Source organism: Pantherophis guttatus, chromosome 3 (genome assembly GCF_059756535.1).
Source record: "Pantherophis guttatus breed Tessera chromosome 3, ASM5975653v1, whole genome shotgun sequence".
In the NCBI taxonomy this organism is placed as follows: Eukaryota; Metazoa; Chordata; class Lepidosauria; order Squamata; family Colubridae; genus Pantherophis; species Pantherophis guttatus.
Window position 1 is genome coordinate 215,362,523 of NC_142065.1, and position 17,757 is coordinate 215,380,279.

A 17,757-nucleotide genomic window follows, 5' to 3' on the forward strand; every position below is an offset into this window, starting at 1 on the left:
CCGCGGTCTTGGGCGGCGTCGGTTCCTCCGGGGGGGGGGGGGGCGGCCGGAGGACTTCCGCCGAAGGACGCCGCAAGCTCCCCTCCCTCCAGGCTCGGTGGGCGGGGCGCGCGACTACGGTTCCCGTCGTGCCCCGCGGTGGCCGCCGGAAGAGGTCGACGCGCTTCCGGGAAGCTGGCGCCCGGGGCTTCCGCTTCCGGCGGCGCGATGGCGGCAGCGCCGGACTCGGCCGCTGCGCCGGGCGGGCTGGTGGTGCTGGCCTCGGCGCGGGCCTGGGTGCCGCGGCCGCCGCAGGCCTCGTCCTCGCCTGGCGCCCGGGACACTCGGCGCCAGCTCCGGCTCCAGCTGAGCGCGGCTCCCGGCCCCGAGCGCTTCCGCCTCGGCCTGCGCGGCGGCCCCGACTCGGGCCCTGAGACGGTGAGGAGGGGGGAGGGGCGGGAGGGCAGGGAGAGGGAGAGGGAGGGCGCCGTCCGGGCGGCTCGAGTGACGCTCCCTCCCCCCTCCCCCTCCCCCTCCCCGGCAGAGCCTGGTGGAGTACGGCCTGAAGGAGATCTCGTACGAGGCCAAGAGCGGCACCTGCCACGAGCTGAAGGTCCTGGCGCGGCCCGACGACCCGCTGGTCTTCCACTTCGAGGAGGAGCAGGAGGCGCAGGCCTGGTGGGCGGTGGTCAGCAGCTCCCTCCGCGAAGTGCACAAAGGTCGGTCAGGGAGGGGCCCGGCTTGCCCTGCCCTCCGCCCGAGGGGGCCGCCCGGAGGCCTCAGTCCGCGGGCGGGGGAGCAGATCGCCTTCAGAGCGAAAGGAGGCCTGCGGAAGCCACCCTCAAAGGCGGGGGGGGGGCGGGGTCCGCGTCGAGGTCAGATAGCTGCTCCCGCCTGAGGAGGTTTTGTTGCCTGCTGATATCTGAGGTTTGGGGCTTCCAGTTTCTCCCAGGCAGAAGCTCAAGCCGAATTCTGCCGGTGGATCCAGGCGCTTATCTTAGCGACCTGTTGGATTTTCAGGGTATCTTCCGTGGGAAACTCTTCAAAACAGTTGTTGCCAGAAACATTCTCCATTCCACCTGCTTGTTTAAAGGGAGGGGACTTGCTCTGCTCTGTTGGAATCAGCTCATTTATGGGGGTTTTCTCTCTCTGAAGGACTTGTGGCTGTTTGTGCCAGTTGCCAGGGCCTGTCTGCTCTCTCACCAAAAAGCCTGGGTTTCTCAAAAAGAAAAATGCTTTCTCTCTCCAGCTCCAGAAGGAACCAATGGGCTCACCGGACGGCCCTCTTCCCAGCCTTTGGCTGCCTCTCTTCTTTCGGAGACTGCAAAGACAGGTCAGCGCATGCTGTCACCTAATAACCTGGCAACAAGTGGACTGGGTGCTACTTATCTGTTATAGGCTGTCAGACTGTTCAAGATACTTAAATTGAAATATATGCAGTGATGCCAAATTTTGGAAACAGAAAAAATGTGTCCTTTTAAAAATATCAGCAGTTCTTATTTTGCTAGGTCTCTTGGCAGCTCTCGATAGCTTGAATTTTTGTGATTTGTCTGCAAGGGTTTGGAGTCGTTGGCACTGTTTTCCCCAACTTCAGTGGGCAGTTCCTGTTGCTATTCATGAGGGATGAGGAGGTTGACCATCTGCCCTGTTTTATTTAATACATGCACCTGGGGGTGCATTTGGAAGTTTGGGGTCCAGTATCATCAATATGCAGAATGATACCCAGACTGAATGGAGATACAGGTAGCCCTTGACTTACCACTGCACTTGGGCCCCAAATTTCTGTGGTTAAGTTAATTTTGCCCCATTTCATGACCTTTCTTGCCTCAGATGTTAAGTGACAACTGCAGTTGTTTAGTCAGTAACATGGTTGTTAAATGAATCTGGCTTCCCCACTGACTTTGCTTGCCAGGAGTTGCAAAAGGGGATCATTGCAATGGTCGTAAATATGAGTTAATTGCGAAGCTTTTGAAATATGATCACATGACCATGGGGATGCTGCAATGGTCATAAATCACTTTTTTAGTGCCTTTGTAACTTCAAACAGTCACTAAACAAACTGTTGTGTGTTAAGGATCACAGCAGACGTTTGTAAGGTCTCAGAAGCTTACAAGAAAGAAACACTGAGGCTTAATTTAATTAAGGCTTAATCTAGAGTGATTAATTCTGAAACTGATCCTGGTTATTAATCCAGAAACAAATTATGTGAGATCAAGGTGGCGTTTGTCTGATCTCAAGGTTCTCTGGGAGTCATAGCTCCTGCTGAGTCAGTACTTGGAAACTGTGGTCAGGAGAGCCATTGGCCAGTTTTAACTAGTGAAATCTTTCAGGACAATGAAGGCATCACTTGGCTGCATTAACTGGGACTCTGCCTTGGGTGTGGCCTCTGAGGAAGCAGTGAGAGGGCTACCTAGATGAACTTCTGCCACCTGGGAACTTCACCCATGCCCACTGAGGACAGTGGAAACTATCACTGCCCCATTATTGGAGGGGGAGTTTCCAGCAGCTTTGAAAGAAGCTGTGATTCTTTCCTTCCTTTCTGATAAGATCCTCCCTGAATCTATTGGTGTTGGATAAACTATTATCTAGTCACCAAACTTTTGACAGAATAGCAATAGCACTTAGACTTATATACCGCTTCACAGTGTTTTTACAGCCCTCTCTAAGCGGTTTGCAGAGTCAGCCTCTTGCCCCCAACAATCTGAGTCCTCATTTTACCCATCTCGGAAGCATGGAAGGCTGAGTCAACCTTGAGCCTGGTGAGATTTGAACTGCCAAATTGCAGGCAGCTGGAAGGCAGCAGAAGTAGCCTGCAGTACTGCACTCTAACCACTACGCCACCTACACCGAGAATGTAGTTTGAGACTGGGGGCATGTTGGAGAAGTCATTTGTTTATTACCGAGTTTCCCCGAAAATAAGGCCTTGTCTTATATTTTTTTAATCCCGAAATAAGTGCTTGGCTTTATTTTTGGGGAGGTCTTACTATTTTGGGGCATGTGAAACAAGATGGGGCTCCTCTTGCCATCTTACCTGATTTCCAGTTCTGTGTTTAAATATTTTTTGGGAGGGCTTATTTTCAGGGGGAGGCTTATTTTAGAGCATGTGCTCAAAAACCCGATTGGGCTTATTATCAGGGGATGTCTTATTTTCGGGGAAACAGGGTATTTAGAATTACAAGACCAACAACCACACTTAGAAAGCACATTTTCTACTAGAAGTTTTTTTAAAAACTAACTGTAAACTACCATTAAACTTCATGAGCTACAGCTCACTTCTTCAAATGCACACAGTGGCTACCAGTTTTCTTCTGATTTTGGGCTATCATAGACTAACATGACTCTTCCTGTAATGCCAATTCATTACTTACTCTAGGCACATACAGATTAAAAACAGACACAACACCTAAAACCAAATCATAGAGAACTGTAAACTTTATTTAAACTGCATGATGTATCTTGAACTCTGTTCATGTGGGACTCGGATAAGAGACTGAGTCAGCATTGGTCCTTCTTACAGTTTTGCAAAGGTTCCACTCCTCCACATGGGCTCCATCAGTTGCAGTGGGGAAGAGAGGTGATTTTGGTGGTCCTGACATTAGGGTTCCATGGGGGTCAGCCCACTCCCCTGTTTGGGGTTCAGTATCATCAGTAAGCAGGTGACACCTGACTTCACATCCCCACTCTGAATTGTCTGGGGCCTGGAGGCTGTCGGGGTCTGGATGAGGGTAGAACGGGCTGAAACTGAACCCTGATAAGACGGAAGCGCTGCTTGGCCATTAAGGCTCCCCACTCGCGCCCATATTACCTCTGGGTGATCACAAGCCCTCCTGAAGGAAGATGTTGTGCCCTCTGGATTCTCCGCTGCTGCTGGAAAGGGATGGAAACTGTGGCTCAGGAACCTTTGCCCACCTTTGGGTGGAACCCCAGTTGTTTAGACCACTGCACTGTGCGTTACCTGAAGCTAAAGACTGCTTGGATGCTTAAAGCAGCAGAGTCCATGGACTGGCTGGGTCCCATCATGGGGGATTGCATCTAGGTGCAATTTAAGGTCATGTTTTTTATCTTTATAGCTTGGTTTTCACCTGAATGGTCCCAACCTATTAAATCATCCAGGGAAAAGCTGCTTCTGGTTCCCAATCCTCCAGGTGATATAAAGGGAGCTGGAGGCAGCAACATGTCCATTAGTACGGTCATCCTGGATACTTCAGGCTGGTCCAAGGGGACCCTGGAGGAAAAGGTTGAAGATGCAGCTATTCTGGAGAGGGTTGGAACCTTTTTATGGCTCATCATTTCTTTTTTTTTCTTCTTTATTTCTTTAGTTCCCTGTTACGATTTATTTAGTTCACCAAAGATGCTTAATATTTGCTTTCTACAATGTGAGCAAGGTACAAGCCAAAACTAGAGTAAATAAACAAGTCTCCTCCTTGCTTCCTCAGAAGACTTGGTGCTCCATCTTTCTGCAGCCATCGAACTGGGAAACGAGGAGGAGGCCATGCGGTGTGCTTCCTTGCTTGCGCAGCAGCACACTGCTCTGCGCATCCAGCTGAAGGAGTCCTGCTATCCTGCCAGCCAGATCAGGTGAGTCAGAAGAGAGGGAGGCCTCTGGTTGGGCTCCTGTCCTTCGCTTTGCAAGTGGCACCTTTTTAACCGAGCTCTGCTTCCTCTTAGCATGAAGGTGCACGTGGAAGACGCCTCCTGTTCTGCCAGCATCACAGCCCAGGTCCACACGCACACCACAATCGCCGCCCTCAGGCACCAGGTACTCAACTAGCTTCATCTTCCCTCCAGGTCAGCCTCTGGAAAGGGGGCATTGGGCACAGTTGTGGGGCAATGCTTGATTGATGGTCCAGCAAAGCGTGCGTAGGAGGACTGCTTAGGCACTGGAGCTGCCCCCATGTGCCTACCTGCTTTGCCCACCAGGTCTTTCAGGATTATGGATTCCACCCCACTGTTCAGCGCTGGATTATTGGGCAATGCCTATGTGTGGACAACCGAACGGTTGGGTCCTATGGAATCCGGAAGGATGGCGATACGGCCTTCCTCTACTTGCTCTCAGCAAAGGGAGCCAACCTCTCCGAGCAGCGTTACAAGGAGGACAAGGACTGGGTGGTGCTCCAGCCACCCCCCTCAGCGATCCCTGGCAGCTCTGACGGCAGGCACAAAAGCAGCGCCGGTTCTTTGCCGAAGAAAGGTGAGCTGGGGAAACATATCCTGCCCCTCCCATGACTTAGCGCCACTGCTGGCCTTCATTTCCTGCTTGGAAGGTGGCCGGGCTGATCCCAGTGCTTTTCTGCCCACAGGTGGGAAAGACCTCAACAGGCAGTCAGATGTTGGGGAGATCACTCGCTTCCTGGACTCTGTGCATATGAGTAAAATTCTTCCGTGTCGCACTCAATCCCCCACGATCCCAGCTGCTGCCCCCCCTTCTCCTGTGCAGGTACGTTGACAGCATGGCAGGAGTTGGCTCCCCTGAGTCAGCTGACCTCTGAGCCATGCCCATATGCCCTGCACTCCTGTGGGCAGCCTCGACTCATCACTGCCCGGCAGATGGCACTGAGACAGGGCTCCCTCTCCCTTCACCCAGGCCGGCTGGTCATGTCCCACCTGCACCTTCATCAACAAGCCCACCCGCCCCGGCTGCGAAATGTGCAGCACTGACCGCCCTGCTGGTTACATGGTTCCTGTGAGCTACCGACCGGACGATGTGGAACTATGGCGGATCCAGCAGGAGAAGGAGGGCATCTTGCAGTACCAGAAGGTAGGCTGTTTGCAGTGGGAGTGGGAGAATTGGCGGGGCGGGGGGGGGGGCTCTTCCTCTCTGCTGGAAGCATTTTTTTGCACTGTTAGAGCTGGCAACCTGTGTCTGCCTGGGCTCAGGCCTTTCACCCTGTTAAGGCACGTCTTGCTGAATCAGCTCCCACTCGGCCTGGAAGAGGCTGCACATCTGCAAATGCAGGGCTGTTTTTTTTTAAATGCAGAATTTCAAAACTTTAAATTACAGATTTAGAATTTACTTAAAGACTCTGGTCCTTCAACAATTACAAGGTGGTAAAAGTACATCCAACCAGTGATTGCCCAGCTCCAGAGGGAGGGTTTGCAAACCTGGGAGCACTTCCCAGCCCTCTCCGGTGGGAGGGTGGACAGCGTGGTTGGGCCACAGCCCCCCCCCCTTCAGAAGGGCCTCCCCTTATGCAGATCTTAATGTCTGCAAGTTTCTTCCTGGGAGCAGCATCGGCTCTGCCGTGCACAATTTGTCACAATCGGTTTCCACCCCAGATATCATTGTGTCTGGGGAGCAACTGCAACCAGTCCAGGCCTTTCTCCCTGCCGGCATCCCTGGAGGCAGCTTCTAGCCCCCTTTCAGGGACAGTGCACAGAGGGTCGGGGGTGGGTGGGGAGGATGGGTTGGAATGTCAGCCGGAGGGAGGGGGGGGACATAGTTGCCTGATTCAACAGGCTCAGGAAGAGGTATAGCACCCCGGTGGCCATGGCAGAGAAGTTAGGGGAGGTGAAGGCTCCGTGGTGGGGAAAGAGGGCTGAGCCAGCCAGTTTCAGGTGTGGGTTGGTCTCCTTTAGTGGGACTGCACAGAACTCGGGACTCTTTACGTGACTCGTAAGCACTGATGTAGATGAGTGTTGTGTATTATTAAAGCTTCCGGTGTAAAATTAGAAATGCCATATACACTTTGTCTTTTTATAAGTCCTGTTGCTTTTATAAAAGTGACCTTTCCCATTTCTGTTACACTTTTGTAGAAGCCTTCTACTTTGTTTTTTTTATTTTTACTTTTCTGCGGCATCCTCTACCCTGCAAGAATTTCTCCGTCTTTGAGGTTTCCAGGGTGATTGTGGCCCCCAACCAGACTTGTGGGGAGGGGGCGAAAAGTGAGGGGGAGACGGCAATTCACGTGCCCTTGATGACTCTCTTCTCTTCTTTCTTTTTTCTCTTGTGGCAGGAAAAGGGAAGGAGAGAAGACAGTCCAGCTGTGCCCTATGCTCACAACCTTGGGCCCCTGGACGAATTCATCCACCTCTCCTCGGATTTCTCGTAGCTGCACTCGCAGCCCTGCCCAGCTCCTCTGGCACGACAGGCTCTTGCCCCGACTGAGGCAGGCAGCAGAGAGAGAGAGAAACGGGCATGGCCCTGAGGAGGGTGGGGGCTAAGCTTGGCCCTTTACCCAAAGATTCAGGCCAGGGTTGCTGTTCCCTGTTGGGATTGGGAACTTACTGGGGGGCCAAGTTACAGCCAAAGGAAGCGGGAGGACAGGCCTCTTCTCCACCCAGTTCCCTCTCTGGGGCGGAGATTGAGAGGGCCAGAGGGTGGAGCAGGCCAGAGCAGCAAGGGTCGTTCTGGGTGGAGGGCTACTCTGGCTGCTGGTGGGGACTGAGGCTTCGGTTGAAGGTCCTCCCTGCCTCCCTCCCCAATTGCCTTGTGGAGCTGCTGGGCAGGGAGCTTTGACAGGCCGGTCTCTGCACTGGGAGCAGCCCTGCCCAAGGAGCAGCCTGATGATTAGGCTGTGTGGGGTGCGAGAGGGATGCTGGAAACAGAGGTGCCCCGTTGAATTCTTCCAGTTCCCCTCTGGGGGTGGCGCTTCAGAAAGTTACAAGGTTGTCCTTTGGCCAGGTTTCTTGGCGGGAGACAGATTGGCTGAGAGCCAGTAGCCCGCAGGGGCCAGGCGTTACCGAATGTGTCCCAAGCTGGGGAGCCCCAGGACGAGGGGACCTTTTCTTGGGGTGCTTGGGCCCAGCCTGCCTGCCGGTGAGCATCAGCAGAGGGATGAATTGTAGAGAATAAGCGGCTTCCAAGTCCTTCATTAAACGTGGCTTTGGGGACCGTTCTGAGATGGGTTAATTTCTGCATCTTGTATTTGAACATTTGAAGTTTTGAAATGAATTGGAGACCTTGTTGCATTAAAGGATGACTTTGGGCCAAGTGGCCCATCCTGTGAATCGTGTTGCTTTCTTGACTGAGCCAGGGAGTGGGAGATTACACCCCTCCCCCAAAAAACAGCTGTGTGTGTGGTGGGGGGAGTCCTTGTGTGAAATTCCCTCTGGAGAATGTCTGGGGAGCAAAGAGGCCCCCTGTGAGAGGGGCCACATTAGATTCAGGGTCATCTTCTGAGGAGGCCCCTTGCTGCCCCCTGGAGCTTGAAAGGCCCCTGGTTCCCTCCCTCATCGAGGCTGGCATCACCCGAGGGAATTGTGTGGCTTGTTTTGGTGGCTGGGCTCCTGTGCAGAAATCCTCGTGGGGGCTCCCTCTGTACCTACTGGGGCAGAAGGGGAATGAAGTGGGAAGAGGGAGGGTGGAGCCCCCCCCCCCAGAAAAGCCCAGAGTCCCTTCATCACAGCTCTTGAATCAGCGTGTGGTTTCCTCTTGTGGGTACGAAGTCTCTGAGTCCTTCCTCTTCTCCTGCATAAATAAAACCTCCCAACATCTTTGCTTTCTGTGCCCTCCGCGCCCCCCCCCCTTTGCCATTCCCTGGGTTTACAGTCTAGGATGTAATCTGTGTTTCACAGCCAAGTGGCAAAAGTGTACAGGAGCTTCTGCACTGCCTGAAAGATGCTTCTGAGTAGACCAGCCTGGCCTCGGGGAGCAAAATGCAACGGGGGGGAGCATCCGTCCTCGGTCGCTGTGCAGGTTGGGCCCTTCTGAACAGCCCTGAGTTGCCAGGGGCCCAGGAAGAGGCTACAGCTAGCACTGGCAGAAAGCACGGCTGCTTGGCTTCCTGTAGTTCTCAAAATATAAGCGACCCTATTGCTTTTTTAAATAAAGGTATTCTGCAGGAAAACATGTGCATTTTTTAAGAATGGAAAGCCTGCAGTAGCAATATATGAAACCCCTCAATCCAAAGAGATGGCTCCAGAGCCAGAAGAGTCAAATGCAGGATCCGCTGCCCTGGGAGACGTTTATCCTGCTTGACTTCAGATCAGTTCAAGATCCATTTTGTCTGTTGAGATGTTGGACGAGCCCAGTCTTCGCCAGCAGAGCTGAGTCCTGGACAAACCATACCTTGTCAATGCCATATGAGCACACTTACCAAATTAGGTCACCCATCCACCGGGATTGGCAACATCCAGACCACAATTGGCTTGTTTGACCCGGCAAAAACAGCAATTATTGTGCAGCCCAAAGTGTTCAAGGAGGCAACCACAGGATGTGAAAGCCCTTGGAGCACATCCTGAACCTGCCTTCTCTGCCAGAAATGGAGCTTGGGAATCTTTTGCATAAACTCTGTGACTTCACCATTTCTTTCAATGGGAAGGGAGGCCGTCCACTGAAGGTGTGTTCAACCTTCTGGTGCCCAGGAACGAGTTGTTCTAGATCAGAGGGCCTTTCCCATTGACGTTTTGGAGGCTGAAGGCTTCCCCAGTGTCTGTCATGAAAAGTACCAGGGTTACAAGGATGAACCCTTTGCAGAGGGGAATCCTGGACCCTCGGGGTCAAGGGGCTGCCTGGGGAAGGGGCCCTTGCCTGGCTCCTATCAAGACATGCACTGGGGGCAGCCATTGGAGATGGGTTGGATTCCGTGGTGGGGCATAATGGGGGCTGGGCAGCTGAGACCCCCTGCGCTGGTTGCTCCTTTTTAGGCGCTTGGCACTAAATCCTTCAAGGGACCCCTCAATCTGCCCAGCCAGGGCAATTGCCTTCGTTGTAGGCTCTTCTTCAGCCGGTCCGCTGTGAACCCCAGCTTTCCTCCAATGATCCTGCAACATTGTTTTGAGATTTTGTAGAGAATGTCACCGGTTGGTTGGTTATGGCTTCACAGCCAACTTTGTCCTGTGCTCAGACCTTCCCCAACGAGGCTCTTCTGGTTTAAGGCTGCTCCCTGGGACGTGTTTCCCATGTTTAGGGGGCAGTTGTGAATTCTGTTGCCTCTTCTGATGCTATTGGTTCACCTTACAGTATCCAGATACGTATATTTTATTGAGCGTTCTCATTTTGGTGCTTCTGTCTGGAGTTCAGCTGCCTCAGGCTAGCTTTACAGGGAGCGAGTGGGTTTGAAAGGTGACTAAAGGATTCACTGTCAAATAAGCAGCACTTAAAATAACAGCGAAGGGCTATGGTAAACAACAGTGCAGCTTCCTCATCCTCTTAAGGGCGGTGGGAAGATTTAATTTGTGAAGCTGCTGCAGAAAAAGCTGGGACCCCTTTCTTCCTCACTGCTTGCAAAGAAGGAACCTCCTCAAAGGCAGAGACTCTGGCCGGGCTGGGCTGTGAATGTTGTAGACCCCACTGGCAAAATCTTTTGCCTCCTAGCATCCGACAGGTATGGTGCCAGAGGGGCAGAGAGACCATCTGGTCAGCAGGGACACACTGCAGGAGGATGGCCTGCGGGGGTTGGGGAGGGACAGCAAGGACTGAAGTGCCCTCAAGGGTGGCTCCGTTGTCTTCCCAGCAGCTTCAGCTGCCAAGGCCACAAAGACATCCCTGTTTCTCAGCTGTGCTGCCCTCACCCTGTGCCCTCGCAGTGCCTTCTGTGACAGAGGGCTATTTCATGTAGCTGTGCCAATAACATTTCCAGGGGTTCCGCTCAGAGAGCTGTCAGAGCTGGTGCCTTCATCCCCCCTTTCTTTCACCAACCTCAGGCTCTGCTCATGGGGTGCTCTGCCTCAGGCCTCTGCCTAGCTCCCAAAGGGCCCCCTTTTCTGCCAGCTGCCGAGCCCAGCTTCCTGCCCTTCCTCCTGCAGGCCATGGAGCAGGAGCGGCTGCAGAATTTCCAGCAGCTGTGCCAGCTGGAGGAAGAGGCCCTGGTGCCCAACCAGCAGGAGATGGAGTGCCGGATCTGCTACCTGAAGGTGGAGCCTGGCAACGGGGTGCTGCTGAGGGAGTGTCTGCACAGCTTCTGCAGGTGAGGCGCTTTGCCTGGAGGAAGAGGAGGGAGGAGGGTTAGGGTTGGGCTGGGCCTCCCCTCCAGCCGCTCTCTGAGCTGCCCTCTCCTCCTGCAGAGACTGCCTGCGCCAGCTGGTCAACTGCAGCCAGGACCCCCAGGTGTCCTGTCCCTTTCGGGACGATTCCTACGCCTGCACCAGCCACCTTCAAGACAGGGAGATACGGGCGGTGAGTCCGGACTGGGAAGCTGCCAGGGGAGCCCTGCCTTGGGGGGAGGAGGAGGAGGAGGAGGAGGAGAAGGGAACCTATGGAGGGGGGAAGCCGCCCCTGCTTTCAGCAGGGCTCTGAGCCAGCCCCCCCTCCCCTGCAGCTGGTGACCTGGGCAGAGTATGAGCGCTTCCTGGAGCGGCGGCTGGCGGTGGCCGAGAGCCGGGCGCAGAACAGCTACCACTGCCGGACAGCCGATTGCCTCGGGTGGTGTGTCTATGAGGACGACGTAAATGAGTTCCGCTGCCCCATTTGCTGGGCTCTGAACTGCCTCGTCTGCAAGGTGGGCCCAGTGGACAATGCCTTAGACACCCCACCCCCCATCCCCGCTTCGCCTGGGAGCGAGACTCAGTAGGGGGAACGCTGGCAGGAGGGGGGGCACCCTGAATTTGCACCCTTCAACTGCCCTTTCTAGACTCCTGCCATGAGACCGGCAGCCGGAAACACAAATCCCCCTTTCGTTCTCCCGTTCCTCCTCCTGTGGCAAGGAAGGCTGGCTCCTACGGCCCCGGGTCCAAGACAGTGGAACCAGGCAGAGTTGTGGCCCTCTGCCCAGCAGAGCAGTGCCCTGACGGAGGAGCCCGCCTGAAGCTTGCTGGCCAGCTGTCACTGAAAGCAGGGGCCAGCTGTTTGCTTGCTGTTCCAGAGGGGGGGCCAGAAGGGGCCTTGCAGGGTGGAAGGGCCCAGCCTGAAGCTGCCTCTGCCCACAGGCCATTCACGAGGGCATGAACTGCAAGCAGTACCAGGACAAGTTAAAGTCCCAGGCTCACAACGATGCTGCTGCCCGAGAGACTAACAACATGCTGAAGGTGAGACCAGCTCCTTCGCCAAGAAAGGCAGCCCGTCTTCAGTGTGCACCCAGCCCCCGCTCCCCCCCCCTTGCATTTTGGAGCCTATGTCTTCCGAGCAGCTGACAAGTGTCCTTGTCCCGGCAGACGCTGGTGCAGCTGGGGGAGGCCATGCATTGCCCCGCATGCCGCATCGTGGTGCAGAAGAAGGGCGGCTGTGACTGGATCAGATGCCCCGTCTGCCAGACAGAGATCTGCTGGGTGACCAAGGGGCCACGCTGGGGGCCAGGGGTAGGTGTCCTCAAGAGCGGGGAGAAGGCAAGGAGAGCCAGCCCACTTCCCAAGGTCGGCCTGCTGGGGAGGGGGCTAAGGAAGGACATTCCCAGAGAGCAGGCCAGGTTCCCTGGACATGTGCTTCCTTAGCCCTCTCCCCATCTGGCCCCTGCCTGCGCTGGCCTTGGGCCTGGCTGTCCTCCGGAAGCCCGCAGGGGTCCTGCTTTGTTCCGGCTGTGTGGAATTCTTGTAATAATTGGCCATTTCCGCATTTTAGAAGGCAGGACTGTGTGTGCGCACACGCGAACACGAGGAACAGACAGACCTGAACCAAAGAAACACCTGCCCCTTCTGACCAGCTTGTCTGATACTCTGAGCTCTGAAAGGACACCAGCAGCCCAGGAGGCAGCCTTCTTGGGAGTGCACCTTGGCCAGCAGGTCCTCTGGTGCGCCTGCCCAAGCAGGCCTCTGGGAAGAGCTGCCGCACCCAGCCCTCCCCTGGAGAGCCTAGGAGTTAGGGAGCCAAGCAGGGCCTCTGGCTCTGGCTTTAGATCTCCCGAGTTGCTTTCTGCCCCCCCAAAGGCTGGCAGGGCCCCGTTGCCACCTGGCTTTTTTCAGTCAATTGCCAAAGCGTCTTCATCTGAGCCCCATCGGATCACCTGACCCAAAGTAGGCAGGGGCTGGGATGCCCACGGCCTCTGAAGCTCAGGACTCGGGAAGATGGTAGACTTTGGAAAAGCACCGAGCCTCAGCGTCTCCCAGGGAGGCAGCCGCAGAACGCAAAGGGGCTGGTGGGAGGGGGAAGCTGGTGGGGTCCAACTCTGGTGTCATAGAGGGGCAGGAGGAGGCTGGAAAGGAAGGTCACCCCACTCACCCCTTTCTTGCAGGGCCACGGTGACATCAGCGGGGGCTGCCGGTGCAACGTGAACGGAGAGAGATGCCACCGGCTGTGCCAGAACTGTCACTGAGCGCTTGGCAAGAGGAAGCGGGCAGGCACCCCACCCCCACCCCCACCCCCACATCTCAACAGCTCCATTGGGGTCAAGCCTGCTTTCTTAGGGGGGAGGAGGTGTTTCCCTACTTGGGTCTTCCTGTCCTGCATCCTGGACTTCTGACTACAAGACGGGTAAAAACATGCAACACTTTGCAGCTCTGGTAGATGCTGTGTTACCTGCCCAGGGCCTGAGGCTCTGCACCCAGCTTGAAAGGCAGCAACCCAGGATGTCTTTCTGACTTCACTTGCAGCGGAAGAGTCAGAAAAACAGGTGGGTCTCTCCCTCCCTCAAATTTCTTGATTCCAAAGGCACCCCACCCCCACCCCCCCAGTCTTTAACTGATACTTCTGGGCAACCAAGGCATAACTATTCGAGAGTGAAACCAGTGGAGAGACTCCCGCTCTATGTTGCCGCACAGAGGGAGAGAACCTTCCCAATAAAAGGAACACACGCCAGCCTTGAGCCGGTGATTCTTTTCAGGGCCGAGGAAGAATTGCCAGGGGTGGGGGAGGGGCAAGAATGGCCGCAACTTAGGCCAGAGGGCCTCCAGGCTGAGAGGACTCTGCGCCTCAAGAAAGCAACTACCATCTGGTTGAAGAAACACGTTTATTGGGTGCCTGCCACCCCTTACCCCAGGGTCCTCTTGCCAAGGCTGCGAGAGCGACTGGATGAATGGCGAGAGACATTAAATAGCAGCCAGTGCACTCGGGAGAAGCGGCCATCCCGCCCCACCGCCCAGCCACATGAAGGACGAAGCGCCATCAGTGCTCTGTCAATGGAGGCGGGTCTGCCTCATCCAGAGGTCAGTCACGACGCTGGTAGAACATTTTCCTGCTCAGCGCAACCGAAAACTTGTGCTTTGTCATCAAGTACACGAAGGGTATCACCACGGATGCAATCAGTACTGTCTGTGTGAAGAGAGGAGAGACTGTCATGGAGTTGTCCCCATGCACAGCCCAGCAGCCGGTATGCTCTGCCCCACCAGGAAAGCAGCAGCTCCTGGCTACATCTGGCCCATCAGACCACTACCAGCAGACAACACGCACCTTGAGGCCTAGCCGCTTGCGGTCATCAAATTCTGGTTCTCCTGCCCATCGTAAGAAGGTGCAGACGTCTTTTGCAACCTGCGACATGGTGGCAGGCGTACCTGTAAAGGAGCAGACCCAAGTGACCTCCAGCCCAGTCAAGGAAATGGCCTCCTGCCACCCTCAAGCCCACTCACCGTCATCGTATTCCAGAATATCGTTGTAGATCGGAGGAGCCATAGCTATTGCTTGTCCAGTGAAGTAGGGGTTGTAATAAAGTCCCTCTCGTATAGTCACGCCAGCAGGGGGGTCGCAGTAGCCAGTGAGAAGGGAATAGACATAGTCCTCACCCCCATCCCTGAAAGGGAAGGGAAATGAGGGCCCAGCTTCTCCAAGCCTCTCCTCTGCTTGGCAGTGCCAACCGCCAAGCTGTGCCCAGGCCCCACCTCAGGCAGGATTACCTGGCTTTGAGAATGAGGCTGAGGTCAGGAGGTAGGGCCCCGTTGTTCGCTGCCCGCGCCGCTTCAGCGTTGGGGTAAGGGTTGGGGAAGCGATCAAACAGCTTGCCAGACCGCGTATACATCTCGCCGTTCTCATTGGGTCCATCCTGCACCTCCACCTAAAGGGTGAGAGGCCAGCCTTGCTTGGCAATCCTCCACCTTCCCCAGAGAAGGACCAGCTATTTTGTCCACCTCCCTCCATCACCACCTCAGCTGCCGACCATAACCATGACAAGGCCACCAGCCCCGTAGCCAGCCTCTCGAAGGCATGAACCACATGAGGCAGTCCGGAGCAGTGCCCATGACATCTGAACCAGGGTCATCTCCCTGTGGTCAACTTCACGCTTTGCTTACCTCCTCAGCCAGGACCTTGGCTTCTTCTTCAGTGTGGGTAGCACCCACAAGGTTGCGAAAGGACAAGTACTCCATGCTGTGGCAAGCGGAGCACACCTGCTTGTATACCTGGTAGCCACGTCGGATGCTGTGGACATGAATGTTTCCTTCAGGTCACGAGCCTCGCAAAGCACTGCTTTCTAACAAGCCAGCCATTGAAACAGAAAGCAGACAGGCAAGCGCAGGAACCCAGGAACATCCGGTTTCCTCTGGTGGGGGAATGGCACTGCCAAAGACCAGGATTCATCTGAATTGGCCTGGTATGCCCAATGCTACTGGAGGGAGACAGCTGGACCAAGCAGAGGACCAAGAGAGCTCAAAAATGTCTGGACTGCAGGCAGGCAGAACACGGGTGCAGGAGCAGCAAAGGAAGTGGAGCCAGCTAAAGGACTTAGGGCTATCGGACAGGACGGGACATGAGAAAGTCTGGCAGCTGCTTCCTAACCAGAGGGGGAAAAGCAAACTCAAACAGGACCCCCAGCGAACTTTGTTGGGCTATGACACCACTCACCTGCTGTGATCCAGTGCAGTCAGGAGGCCATTGTGGCTCCAGGGGTAACTGGGTGGATGAAGCTCCAATTCCGAGGCATTCACAGAGCTCTGAAGGGCCCAGGCAAGCCCTGCCCCGCCGACTGTCAGAACGCCCAGAGCGCCAAGGGCTACCCTCTTGCCCCGGGACAGACCCGCCAGGGATGCCACGTTGGCCTGCAAAGAAAGGCAACTGAGCGGATCTCCTGCAAGCGAAATGGGGCCTCGGTTCTCCAAGTCCTCCGAAGGCATTGGCAAATACAGCAGAAACTCCCAACAGGCCTGTCCCTGTTGTACCCTTGAGTCCGCTGCTTTGCTGGATTCCTCCATCTCCGGCTTCCCAAGAATTACGGCTGACTGTTCTGAATGAATAGCACACACACACACACACACACACACCCGCCCCTCTGATATACCCTGCAGAGTTCCCACTTTCTGCACAAATTAGGCCAGACCAGCGTTTCTCAACCTTGGCAGCCTGAAGATGGGTGGACTACAACTCCCACAGTTCCCCAGCCGCCCATCCTCCAAGCTGCCAAGGCTGAGAAGCGCAGGGGGGCAATTCAGAGCTCCAAAATGCCACCCCAGCTAGTGGGGGGAGGGGTCTCTTGGCCAGGGAGGAGGAGGGGGGGGCTGCAAAACCTGCCACGGGGGAGGGGAGGGGAAGTGGGGGGGGGCTCTCGACCTGCTTCCCAATCTCCCGCCCGGCGTTGGAGCTTCTGAAGCTGAAGGGGCCGAAAAGGGGGGCTGCCCGGCCTCCCTGCCCGCGATTCCCCACCGGACTCTCCGCAGGCGGCCAATCCGGAGCGGCCGCCCGATGCCGCATCCCGCTGGGCGCCCGGCAAAGGGCGAGCCTCCCACCCTTCCTCCCGGCAGCGGGCCGGTTCCCTCCCGCTCGCGTCCTCCGGGGCGCCGCAGTGGAGCAGCCGGGCCCGCGGGCGGAGGGCCGGGGGGTGGGGCCGGGGGCGGCCGGTGGAGGAGCGGGGTGACCTTGGGGCGGCCGGCGGGACGCGAACGGAGCCCGACCGGGACGGGGAGAACCGGCGCGCGCGCCGCCCGGCCGCCTCGCCATACCCGCGGATGAGGGCCGCCGGGCAGGGTCGGGACGAGGAAGCGCCCCCGGGAACGCGCCAGGCTCCGCGCCGCCGCCGCCGCCACCGCAGCCATCTTGGGGGGAGCCGAGGCGAGACAGCTTTCCCACAAGGCGCCGCGCGGCGGAAGTGCAAGCGTAGCCTTCCGCCGCTTCCGGCCCTCCGAGCGACGCCCTACCCGGCTGCGGTGGGCTAGAGCGGCGACGCGCCGGTCTCCGCAGGGCACGTGACGCGAGGCTCCTTCGGGCGCCAAGCAGACCTACGAATCGTCAAGAGTAGACCCCCCCTCACAGCCTCCTGCTCGCGGGCCTGCAGCGATTCCCTCATTGCCGCCAGGAGGCAGGGCGAAACCCAAACCGATCAGCTAAGGGGCCATCAGAGGTCATCCGTTCAACCCCTTGCAGGAGACCCTGCACCATTTCAGACAGACGTCTTCTTGAAAACTTCCAGTGTTGGGAGCATTCATAACTTCTAGTGGCAAGCTGTTCCACTGGTTAATTGTTCTCTCAGGAAATTTCTCCTCCTGTTGCAGGTTGCTTCTCTCCTGGGTTAGTTTCCACCCATTGCTTCTTGTCCTGCCTTCAGGGGCTTTGGAGAAGAGGTTGACCGCCTCTTCTTTGGGGCAGCCCCTCAAATACTGGAAGACTTCTCTCATGTCTCCCCTGGTCCTTTTTTTCTCTAAACTATCCAAACCCAAATCCCGCCACCGTTCTTCATACGTTTTGTCTCCAGGCCTTTGATCATCCTAGTTGCTTTTCTCTGCAGTTTTTCCAGTCTCAACATCTTTTTTGTAGCATAGTGACCAAAACTGGATGCAGGATTCCAGATGTGGTCTTACTAAGGCTTTATTAAGCAATTTTGATTCTATACCCAGTTATACGATCAAGGATTGTATCAGCTTTTTTGGCTGCTGCCGCACACGCCTGGCTCCTGTTTAAGGGATCGTCCACTGTGACTCCCAGGTCCCTCTCACAGTTACTGTTTTTGACCCGGATTTTGCCTAATCTGTGCTTGTCCCTTTGGTTTTTCCAGACTAGGTGTAAAACCTTGCTTTTCTCCACATTAAATTTCATTTTGTCGGATAGCGCCC

General features: G+C 55.8%; 2 protein-coding genes across 3 annotated transcripts; one reads left to right on the top strand and one right to left on the bottom strand.

The window, feature by feature from the left end:
- Positions 1–13,585, top strand: SHARPIN (SHANK associated RH domain interactor). 2 transcript variants are annotated; one of them, XM_034420015.2, is made up of 14 exons: positions 1–417; positions 524–698; positions 1,229–1,312; positions 4,416–4,557; positions 4,648–4,738; positions 4,900–5,170; positions 5,280–5,416; positions 5,564–5,737; positions 10,666–10,826; positions 10,924–11,035; positions 11,178–11,357; positions 11,785–11,883; positions 12,010–12,153; positions 13,023–13,585. In XM_034420015.2, exons 1-14 carry the CDS (start codon positions 208–210, stop codon positions 13,101–13,103), a joined length of 2,061 nt encoding a protein of 686 aa, XP_034275906.1. In that variant the 5' UTR covers positions 1–207; the 3' UTR covers positions 13,104–13,585. The 2 variants fall into 2 exon arrangements, with proteins under 2 accessions (XP_034275906.1, XP_034275907.1); XM_034420016.2 differs by having other exon boundaries at positions 156–417; positions 4,419–4,557.
- A 134-nt stretch (positions 13,586–13,719) lies between these two features.
- Positions 13,720–16,826, bottom strand: CYC1 (cytochrome c1). Its single transcript, XM_034420042.3, has 7 exons — positions 16,651–16,826; positions 15,560–15,753; positions 15,010–15,136; positions 14,617–14,774; positions 14,353–14,513; positions 14,177–14,277; positions 13,720–14,038 (listed from the first exon to the last, which is right to left on the bottom strand). The coding sequence occupies exons 1-7, from the start codon at positions 16,741–16,743 to the stop codon at positions 13,934–13,936; spliced, it is 939 nt and encodes a 312-aa protein (XP_034275933.1). The 5' UTR covers positions 16,744–16,826; the 3' UTR covers positions 13,720–13,933.
- Positions 16,827–17,757: the final 931 nt, after the last annotated feature.

Excerpts from the sequence above, each read along its gene's own strand:
- SHARPIN (XM_034420015.2), top strand. The coding sequence starts at position 208 with ATGGCGGCAGCGCCGGACTCGGCCGCTGCGCCGGGCGGGCTGGTGGTG. Across the intron at positions 418-523 it reads CCGACTCGGGCCCTGAGACG|AGCCTGGTGGAGTACGGCCT; the intron begins GTGAGGAGGGGG and ends CCTCCCCGGCAG. Across the intron at positions 11,358-11,784 it reads TGAACTGCCTCGTCTGCAAG|GCCATTCACGAGGGCATGAA; the intron begins GTGGGCCCAGTG and ends CTCTGCCCACAG.
- CYC1 (XM_034420042.3), bottom strand. The coding sequence starts at position 16,743 with ATGGCTGCGGTGGCGGCGGCGGCGGCGCGGAGCCTGGCGCGTTCCCGG. Across the intron at positions 15,754-16,650 it reads CCGGCGGCCCTCATCCGCGG|GCCAACGTGGCATCCCTGGC; the intron begins GTATGGCGAGGC and ends CTTTCTTTGCAG. Across the intron at positions 14,278-14,352 it reads TATTCTGGAATACGATGACG|GTACGCCTGCCACCATGTCG; the intron begins GTGAGTGGGCTT and ends GCTCCTTTACAG.